General features: G+C 29.8%; 4 protein-coding genes across 5 annotated transcripts; 2 read left to right on the top strand and 2 right to left on the bottom strand.

The window, feature by feature from the left end:
• Positions 1–596: 596 nt before the first annotated feature.
• Positions 597–3,730, bottom strand: LOC138940691 (cdc42 homolog). 2 transcript variants are annotated; one of them, XM_070309812.1, is made up of 5 exons: positions 3,242–3,461; positions 2,793–2,990; positions 2,599–2,708; positions 2,324–2,521; positions 597–2,100 (listed from the first exon to the last, which is right to left on the bottom strand). In XM_070309812.1, exons 2-5 carry the CDS (start codon positions 2,968–2,970, stop codon positions 2,011–2,013), a joined length of 576 nt encoding a protein of 191 aa, XP_070165913.1. In that variant the 5' UTR covers positions 2,971–2,990; positions 3,242–3,461; the 3' UTR covers positions 597–2,010. The 2 variants fall into 2 exon arrangements, with proteins under 2 accessions (XP_070165913.1, XP_070165912.1); XM_070309811.1 differs by lacking the exon at positions 3,242–3,461 and adding an exon at positions 3,477–3,730 and having other exon boundaries at positions 598–2,100.
• Positions 3,731–4,095: 365 nt separating this feature from the next.
• On the bottom strand, positions 4,096–6,295 carry LOC138940464 (protein crossbronx homolog). Its single transcript, XM_070309383.1, has 7 exons — positions 6,043–6,295; positions 5,708–5,889; positions 5,555–5,619; positions 5,065–5,165; positions 4,742–4,929; positions 4,451–4,619; positions 4,096–4,365 (listed from the first exon to the last, which is right to left on the bottom strand). The coding sequence occupies exons 1-7, from the start codon at positions 6,055–6,057 to the stop codon at positions 4,282–4,284; spliced, it is 804 nt and encodes a 267-aa protein (XP_070165484.1). The 5' UTR covers positions 6,058–6,295; the 3' UTR covers positions 4,096–4,281.
• A 163-nt stretch (positions 6,296–6,458) lies between these two features.
• On the top strand, positions 6,459–8,139 carry LOC138940465 (uncharacterized). The gene is made up of 3 exons (XM_070309384.1): positions 6,459–6,807; positions 6,973–7,282; positions 7,507–8,139. Exons 2-3 carry the CDS (start codon positions 7,050–7,052, stop codon positions 7,760–7,762), a joined length of 489 nt encoding a protein of 162 aa, XP_070165485.1. The 5' UTR covers positions 6,459–6,807; positions 6,973–7,049; the 3' UTR covers positions 7,763–8,139.
• Positions 8,140–8,203: 64 nt separating this feature from the next.
• LOC138940555 (uncharacterized) lies at positions 8,204–9,179 on the top strand (the record flags this gene model as incomplete). Its single annotated transcript, XM_070309539.1, has 4 exons — positions 8,204–8,417; positions 8,488–8,584; positions 8,709–8,793; positions 9,069–9,179. Coding segments are annotated over 4 exons (507 nt in total), but the record flags the coding sequence as incomplete, so codon positions are not given.
• Positions 9,180–10,099: the final 920 nt, after the last annotated feature.

Below are 10,099 nucleotides of genomic sequence, written 5' to 3' on the forward strand. Positions count from 1 at the left end.
GTCTTATTTTAGTTCAAACATTTTCATATAAATGCAATTATATTTTTTTGAAGATTTCATAAATTTAAGATAAAAAGTTAGATGTGTGTTCAGTTTTATAGCTTCAAAGTAAAGCGTCTAATATTTTCTAAATGGAATATAATATAATTACAAATTATTTGTAAAGAAATATGCATAGAAGTATAATTATCATATAAAAATACGGGATTTCTGTCGTATAATTTCCATTCATAGTCTATTCAAATCCTACTATTTGATTTCATTACCATTTTATTGCCAAATATATGCATAATGAAAATCTATTAAAATTTAAATTATAATTTTTAATAAAACCTACTTATAAGTAAATCACATATTTTGGGAATTATAAACCCATCAATGTTCAAAATATATTCTCAAATAATTATTATTTATCTGTAGGATTTATGATATTGAAATATTTTCAAAAAGCTAAGAATTTACATATATTATATATATATATATATATATATATATATATATATATATATATATATATATATATCAAAGCTAATAATATATGAAAGGATTATATAGAGACATTTTAACAAATAAAGACATAAACGCGCAAGCATCATATACATAATATAAATATATTTATGCGAATATTTTATTATATATGATTGTGTCTATATTGTGACACATACAGTGCTAATAAATGCTTTTAACTGGATTCGTAATGTAAAAGTTGATTAAATCTTTTTGATGAAATGCTTTTTCTCTCGCAACATCCTTATCGCAACGCGAACATTCATATATGTTATTAGTACTAACGATATGCGACAATTGAGCTTCATAAAAAATTAGCCAGTCGCATGCCCATCGACATTGCGAATCAATGTAATTCATTGCGTGCAGTATCATGATAGTTAATAAAATTTCATGTACATAATTGTGAAAATCATAAATGTTAGGGGAAAAAGGTTTAAAAAATCTTTAATTCTCTTTGTTAAGTGAATACTTTGCTATGTAATGAACGGCACTCAAAAACGCACGAAGAAATTGGTCGATTTTCTTAAAAGCTTTCCTTCGTTAAGATAGCTGCCGTGTATATTTTTAGAGACCTAAAGGTTCATTATTGATATTAAAAAGCTTTTGCTAGCACGCTATCATGCTTTGGACAAAGAATAAATGATAAGAAATTAATTATATATTTACTGTATGATAAATTATATTCTGAAATTATGTATATCCAAACAAGTAAATTTACCAAAGTTGCAAAAATCTTTAATATCCAACAATGATATTTTATATAGATCGATTGTTAGAAATAATAATAATAATCTTTTTATTATATGCAATCGATAATATACCTGCATAATGATACTGCTATGATATATCGTTTTATACATTCACCAGATTTTCTAATACTGACATCGTCAAAAACGAAAATTTTATTTTTGTACGCATCGAAAAAAATGATCGTTATTTTAGCGAAAGATGCTTGAATACCTTATTGATCCAAATGACTATTCTATCAGATATCGACGACTCAGATGTCTATATATATCTCAGTAAATATTTCGACTTAAAAAAATATTATTGAACAATAGCACCAATTTCTCTCTGTTTCTCCGCCTCTGTCCTATTGAATACGTTAATAGTCAATGATTTTAGAATGGTTTTAAAACTTTATGTCAGAAAATTTTCAGACGCGCTTCAAAATTTTGCGCCGCCTAGAAAATTGTGTCAGAAAAACGAAAGCTTTGTGCAATAAGTTATTTCAAAAAGATAGCTATTATTGTATGATAGAAAAATTTTCTTTGACCTTACAAATTCAGAGCCGTTGTTGCACGCCTCATGGAATGTGTTTGCAGTCGCTGTCGTAGCTGGTGTTTACGCGATTGCTTGTTTTTCCCTCGGGTTACGAAGTATAGAGGCAAATTTAGTTCTATTTAATACAATATACTACATACAAGACTGTTGTCTGGTACTACGTAGCGTTATTTTGATGTCTGGCATGCGTTCCTTCAATGATAACTCTTCATGGATTTACAGAAGCGTACACTTTCTTTTCTTCACTGGCTCGGGCGGTTCCAATGCAGCCAAAATAGCTTCGTCGAATACATTCTTCAAACCTTTCTAGAATGTCAATAAAAACATAAATGTTATATAAAGTGTTAAATATTACTAATATAATTAGAATCTAATCAATATTCTTTTATTTTAATTAAAGAGAAATACAAATATCTCTAAAAAATTATTTTTTTTTAAAGTTTAAATGAAAAAGGATCTTGCTGTTTTACATAATATTTAAACAACAAAATATCTTTGATAAAACTGTAAGATATTAATTTTTTTTTACCTGTGTTAGAGCACTACACTCTACATATTTTACAGCCTTGAGCTCCTTGGCGAGTTTCTCGCCCTGCTCTCCAGATATTGGCTTCTGCTTATTTTTCGCAAGTTTTTCTGTTGTTGCAACATCATCTCTCAAATCAATTTGTGTTCCGACAAGTAGAAATGGAGTTCTCTGACAGTGATGCGTTATTTCAGGCACCCACTGCAAGAAAATATATTATCATATTAGAATTTGAATTAAAGCTCATATATGTAAAAATAATATAGATGATATATCACCTTTTCCTTTACATTTTCGAATGATGATGGCGATACAACTGAAAAACACACGAGAAATACATCGGTCTGAGGATAACTTAAAGGACGCAATCTATCATAATCTTCTTGACCTAAGAAACAAAAAGTTTGAATTAGACTACAAGCAAGCTGAATTGTCTTTGAAGAAATAATACAAAAAGAAGAAAACTTCTTACCTGCTGTATCAAATAATCCTAATGTATACGGATCACCTCCTATCATCACAGTTACCGCATAATTGTCAAAAACAGTAGGCACATATTCAGAAGGAAACTTATTTGTTGTATAGGAAATCAAGAGACATGTTTTACCAACCGCCCCATCACCCACCACAACACATTTTATCGTCTGCATTTTAAGGCTCTTTATGCGACCTAAAACATTATATACATATGTAATTAAAAGCTGCAACTATTCTAAACATTTATACATAAATAAAGCAAATCTCTCATATACGATTTAGATTAAATTCAAATCTACATTAGCGTACAATATGTTTCATATTGTTTAATTAAACAGTCTCTATACGCTTCATAATATTGCACAATAATTTTATCAACCATAATATTATGTCCGCAATCACAATGTCATAAATATAAACGAAATATTATCAGTGAAATATTACCTAACGCGATAAGATCATCATAATATTGACCGGTACGGAAATTGTTTTCTCATCATATTTCGTCTTTATATAGATGTGCATCATTATAGTGCAAAAGGACACATGCTGCTCAAGATTCTCTAGCCATAGGATGTCGAGAAACTTTCGCGATGTTATCCTGAACGGGAACTCGGAGCAAGAAGCGACTCTCACATGTGAGATTCTTTGCTTATCGCGTGTCAGATGGAATAGTTACCTGAATCTGTGGGGCTGTCATTAAAGGTTAAGATCGCTGCAGCTCATAATCCCGAGTGGCGCGGCGGAAGCGACTTCGGGCGTGTGCCGGTAGTAAAATACAATTTGCACGAGTCCCACTTGACAGCCGGGATTGCGAAATTGTTGCGCAATAACGCAAATTCCTCGGATTTTTATCGCGAGATGTACATACGTTATTTCTCTTCTCGGTAATGGTCGCGATTTCGAGTGAGCGAGATTTGTTTGCTACGTAAAGCCGGATTTCTATGACGATGTAAAGAAAGAGGGGGAGGATAAAAACTTGGGAAACGTATCCTCGCAAGCAAAACAGTCCAGCGTAAAATAGCGCTCAATTTAAAAAATTTGTAACATCTGTACAATATTTCGCTTTCGTTCTCTTCTTTCTCTAAATTCTTATATTAATAATCTTTAAAAAAATATGTGTACATATATAACATGTTTGTCACAATCAATATTAAATATTTTTTTTTAATATTTTCAATATTAGATATAATTTAGACGTTCTTAATATATATATTCATATTTGAACACACAAATATATTAATCTTTTTTTATTAAAAACTACAAGAGCATATATTCTAATTTGTTCTATACAGCAGTCACTTAACACGTAGATTCATATAAAATTTTAAGGCATATATATATAATCTCTGAATAGAAAAATATTAATATTAATAAGTTTGTATCTATATATTGATTGCCAGAGAGCAATAATTTCCTTATACAGCTCTTAAGGACGTATGTTATTTCATTATTTGTCAGCATTTCAATTTTAAACTCTTTTATTATCTAGCTTCTGGTTTTGAAAATGGTTGAAGAGAGCCAGGTTGTACCCATGACAAACCCAATGGCTTATTTTCATCTTCGCTCTATAAAGTACAATAGACTGATGAGAAAATTCTTAAATTTAATGTGTTTTATCATGATAAGTGTGATTCTCAAGTATTTATTTACCTTTGGTTCGTAAATTTCTCGTTTAGTGGGATCATGTATTTCATTCACATATCGAGTGAATGTAATATAATGCGGATCGTCCATGGTAGGTGGATCAAATACTTGATTCACGCTTGCCTTCACGCAAGTTTTTACACGTTCTCGGAAAGCCTCAAGATTACTTCCTTGTCTGTGTAATTTCGCCAATTTATATGTAAAAAAAAAAAAAAAATTTTTTGAGGATGGCACATTCTTTTCACTATTTCTTTGGATATATCTCTTGTACCCAAAGCAAATAACAATTATACGTACAAGCTAGATGCTTCCTGATTAATTGGAGTCATTTTTGGATCCAGTTTAATAAATACTTTCGTGATATATTGTATTAATTGCCAAATTCTGTTATTTCTTCTCCATTCAGGAAATCCCCATGATGTGCACAATTCTCCATTTTCTGGATTTATCAATGGATGGAAAACTTGAGTTTCAAACACAACTTTCTAAAATATATTTCAGGCTATAAAAATTATAGATTTTACATGTGTGAGTGTATATATATATATATATATATATATATATATATATATATATATATATATATATATGATTGATTATTTGCGATTCAGTATTCTTACAGGGCAATCTCCAAGTGGAAAGTTTGGAGGCAATGTAATAGTGAACCTAAAAACTCCGCCTTTGTAGATCCCTTGCCGAATGAATTGTACACCAAACCATACTGTGGCAAAATATTTAGAAATAACATATATATTAGAGCTTTTTAAAGTAGTCATCTTAACTACACTCAAATGAAAGAGCGAAGAGATATGGATATATTTACATCAGAACCATTATACAAGTTGTAATCGGGATGAGCAAGACCTATAAAATAGGTTTACACCTATCAAAAACATACTGACGTTTCAATAAAACAAAATTTCAAATATGGACTAAGAAATAAAGAATGAAAGATATTTATTCTTCTTCTGTGTCTTTCTATGAGTCATAAAATAATGTTAGCTGTTCTAATTCCAAAGTAATGATATTACAAATTAGGATTATCACAGAAAATACAAATTTTAAATGTATTAAATGTAACTTGTCATGCATAAATTTAGCAGTACTTACAAAAAGAATTTAAAGCAGACGGTATTACATAAATTCCCTTTAAATCTTGAGAGCACAATATCTTGCTGCAAAAAAAAATATGCAAGTTAGTTATTTCTACGATATATATATTATAATACTACTGTATGTGTATGTGCGTGTGTGTGTACTCACTATTCTGAAATAATATTATATTCCTGCAAGAAAACAGCATGTTGCTTGTTAGTTTGCGGAACAATCGGTCTGTCTATCATTTTTACAGACATACTTAATGAAGATTCTCCGTTACTACTTCCTGGCACAAGCTTTCTGAAGGATCCTTGCCTGTTTAAATTATCATTTTTACTATCTTCACTCTAAAATAACAGCAAAATGCATTATTACCTTTTAAAAAAATATTTATTATAAATACAAAAAATATGTATGTAAAAAACAATAAAGTATATATATGTGATTCTTTTATTTGATCATTGTAATTGAATATAGTATTCTTAAAAACATTTTCCTACCTTGGTCCCCGACATGATGAATCGTCTTAAAAAAAATGTATGAAGTTGTATATATTAATATCTTGCTACATCGCATTTAACATAAAGATAAGCGATAAGCTATGCCTATTGATAGTCTTCAGAGATTGTAGTAGACCCCCCATTTGGGCTAATTCACAGATTGACATATGATGCAGCATCAACCATAGATCATATGATTCAAAGTGATGGCATGTTCGATTCATCTAGATTGCTTTGTATTTTTCATAACGTAAAATTTAATTATTTAAATATATTCGCAATATGTATGTATAAAAAATAATTTTTTTGAGCAATCCCTCGTTTCACATTTTAGATTGTAATTTAACCTTCAAATCTAGTTCAAATGAGATTTGATTCAAATATGATTTCATGAAAACTCATCATAAACATCACGTAAAAACATAACAGAAGGCACGAGACGATCTTGTAATTTATAGAATTGATTCATTTTCGCTTTCTCTCGTTTTTTTCTTTCTTTCCACAGCGTGAATATATACTTTTGTTTCATTTTAAGTACAGCACTTTTAGTAAAGAAAGTACAATTAGGCAGACCTACTATCAATTGATCAGCTGATGAAAGAATCATGCCGTTATACGACGATTCACGCATGGTATTGAAAATTGACAGCTGATCGGCCGGAGACACATGCTTTTGGATTATATATCATATCGATGTTGATTAAATGGCTCGCTATACGCGAAAATCATTACTTTATTGAATATGAAAATAATAATTATATATGTGTAAGTTACAAAATTTACGTATAAACGTTGTATATATAAATATATAAAACATACATATACTAAATTCTTTTTTGTACTCTCTTTTATCATTCTTTATCTTTCTTATTGTTTGCTCGAATCAAATATAAAAATTGTAATTGATTCCAAAAAATTACTTGCTTGCAGGATGTTTTAATCTCAAGTTGAAAATAAATAATTCAAGAAAAAATTGGTCTACAATTATCTTTGTAGCGTAATGAAACATGCAGGCTTCATTGTCGACTCAAACAATTGGCTGTATTGGAAAATGTACAACTGGTTTGACAGCTGAAGAGTTAGATCGAATTACAGATAATATAAATAAGACTTTATCTCATCCAAAGGGCAGACAAATTTTTGAAAGATACCTTCAAAGACGCAATCTTCAAAGTAGTCTGGAGTGTTTAGAATTATATAAAACTTGTTCAGAGTTTCTCGCTAAGGAATTGACTCAATCGTAAGTTATATCTTGTATTAATACTAATATCGAACATTAACACATTTATATACAAAATCAATATATTCAAATATTAATAAAGTTTGACTTGAGAAATTTTTGTGAAATATATATAGCAGTTTTTATAGCATTATTATTATATGAAAATATTAAATCAAAAAATATAAATATGAAGCAAATATGTTTCAAAATTTTATATCAATGTTGATAATAATAATTTACAGACAATCAAAGGACTCTGATTTAGTGTCTCTAACTATAGATGTGACGACAGTGAGGGAAATTGTCGAAGATCTGGATGGTGTTCCACATATAGACATGGCACTTATGGAACGATTTAACGAGGCCTTAACAAACAAAACCAGAGAAGCATTACTTGCTGTATTGGAAGATACCAGAGATCGATCACGAGATTATTTAAGAAATGTACATCAAAGTTTTAAACAATACATTTCAGAACCATGTCCAATAAGAAAATAGCATTATACTACATAAATATGTTTGAGCATAAATATATGCTTAAAAAGTTTTAAATGCTTTGATATAATATTTGCACTACATAAATCTGTGATGTACATTTTTATTTTCATAGATGATAAGTGTATCTCCATTCATATATGATTTACATGGTATTTGCTGTCCAAAGATGTATTTAATACCAAAAGATAGTGTGTGTATGTGTATAGAATAGAAATATTCAAACATCAGAAAAAGTAAATTAAGGCTGCAAGATTTAGATTATAAAGTTATACAGAGCACGCAATGCGATTAACGGTAATAAAAGCTTTGAATTACTTATGATACTATATTTTACAATAACATAAAATACAAAAAATTAATAAAACAATATCGTTAACAAGAACGAATCTTCAGTATACTTTATTCTTTCTGCTGTCAATTAAATTAGATTACAATTGACAAATATTGAACATCATGCATATAGAAAGCCTCGAAGGAAAATATATCGCGACAATTAATAAAATACGTGATACCGCTCGAAAATTAGAGACAAGTTTAAAATATTCGCGGGATTTAGAAGCTGTCCGTTTTCTGCGGTATTCTACCTTGAAATCTCGCGATAAAGTTTTAACGGATGATTTAAAGAAAGCTAAAATACGAAACGAGCAAATGTTAAGTAAATAAAATTTCTGCCTAAATTTGCTTGCTTTGCTGTATTCTGTTGGAGACAAAATTTCGTTTTTTAGATTTATTTCGACAAAGCGTTACGGATGTTCAACTTGGTTCTCTTGATATATTGCCGGAAGCTTTAAAGAGACAAGTGCAGAGGACATGGCACCAAAAGTAATCTCTTCCAATAATATCACAATTTGCTTTTGTGTCATTGCTAAATATTCTGCTTATATGTATATGATGCATGTAACATGCATGTTACATGCATCATATACATATAAGCAGAATATTTCAGATATGACACTTTGTTATCGCAAAACGAACGTTTGAAGAAGCAAATTAATGCTATGAATGGCAAAATGAAAGAAAAACAGAAGGAGGTTTGTATGTTCAAGTTTTCTTATATGTCATTGCATACGCAATAAAATATATATAAGATTATTATATCAGAAAAGCGAGATATTTTTTTTTTTTTTTAATATGTCATATTTTTATAATGTATCGAATATTATAATTTATGTCAATTTAAATGAGTTTTGCATCGCGTATCACATCATGCGTCTCATAATTTAATTTGTAATTCCCGCATATGTGACATCTTATTGTAAAATATATTTCTACAAACGCCTTAAAAAAACTTATGTGTGTACTGTAGATCGATATTTTGCAACAGAAATTGTTCAACCTCGCAGGAAACATCGTAAATCCTGACAAAAATACTGAAAAAATCTGCAGAAAATGTTGGATTCTAACAAATGAAACCTAAGTTAAAATATGCATTATGTGTGCGCAAAAAATTCAAATTCAAGATTATTGCAAATCTGGAAAAATTATTAAAAATTATTAAAAAAATATAATTTTTTTCTAAAGTAAACTGGCTATTATAATATGATTATTTGAACAAAAATGTTTAAATGTTAAATGAACGCGCGTTATCAATATTAAAGAAATATGTTGTATTCTACTATTGGCTACCGACGCGGTAGCCAATCAACTTACAACTTTTCTATTAGAGCGAAAAATTGATTGGCTACCGCGCCGCCTTTTGCCGCGCGATAAGCGTCCTATGTGCAGAAGCCATAAGGTGCAGAACATGGGGGATATAACGGGGAGCACATACTTTTGCATAAGCGCATAATCGTAAGCATAAGGAAATTGATTGGTTAATTTCGTTATGCATAAGGACATGGATCAATCAATTTCCTTATGCTTATGATTATGCGTTTATGCAAAAGTGTGTGCTCCCCACTTATCTCTGAAGCCGGAGTTTCGCATTGTCACCGCGCGAGGTCTCCAATTGAAGATTGAAATTTTTGACCAATCAGAATAAAGAAATTTTAGTTCTTTTTGTTTTGATTAGTCAAATTCCAATCTTTAATTTTCAATGCGTAGTCTGATACAGGCTTCATATTGCGTTCACGAAGAGAACGGACCTCATTCCCGCGCATCTTTGGACGGAGTGAAGATTAGATGAGAGATTTCTGCGCGCTATTTCAATGCCATATGCGTATCGATCATATATCACGTATGTAATCCGCATATAAAACTCGAAAGAAATGTCATAATATTGAAAGCTTGAGTTTTGTTTTCTGTTAATCGAGTTTTATTACTCTTTTTAATTAAATATTTATTTTCTCTTTTTGCAATTTAAAAATTATTAATAAAATTTAATATTATTATAAATAA

Source organism: Polyergus mexicanus, unplaced genomic scaffold (assembly GCF_030449975.1).
Source record: "Polyergus mexicanus isolate NDT 795.1 unplaced genomic scaffold, iyPolMexi1.0 SCAF_17, whole genome shotgun sequence".
NCBI lineage: Eukaryota > Metazoa > Arthropoda > Insecta > Hymenoptera > Formicidae > Polyergus > Polyergus mexicanus.

What these genes read in the sequence shown, in the direction of transcription:
- LOC138940464 (XM_070309383.1), bottom strand. An exon ending in GTCTGCTTTAAATTCTTTTT is followed by an intron (nt 5,166 to 5,554) that starts GTAAGTACTGCT and finishes ATTTTGCCACAG; the next exon opens with TATGGTTTGGTGTACAATTC. An exon ending in AATCAGGAAGCATCTAGCTT is followed by an intron (nt 4,620 to 4,741) that starts GTACGTATAATT and finishes GAAATTACACAG; the next exon opens with ACAAGGAAGTAATCTTGAGG.
- LOC138940465 (XM_070309384.1), top strand. Translation starts at nt 7,050, where the DNA reads ATGCAGGCTTCATTGTCGACTCAAACAATTGGCTGTATTGGAAAATGT. An exon ending in GCTAAGGAATTGACTCAATC is followed by an intron (nt 7,283 to 7,506) that starts GTAAGTTATATC and finishes AATAATTTACAG; the next exon opens with ACAATCAAAGGACTCTGATT.
- LOC138940691 (XM_070309812.1), bottom strand. Translation starts at nt 2,970, where the DNA reads ATGCAGACGATAAAATGTGTTGTGGTGGGTGATGGGGCGGTTGGTAAA. An exon ending in AGGATTATTTGATACAGCAG is followed by an intron (nt 2,709 to 2,792) that starts GTAAGAAGTTTT and finishes TTTGTTTCTTAG; the next exon opens with GTCAAGAAGATTATGATAGA. An exon ending in TCGAAAATGTAAAGGAAAAG is followed by an intron (nt 2,522 to 2,598) that starts GTGATATATCAT and finishes ATTTTCTTGCAG; the next exon opens with TGGGTGCCTGAAATAACGCA.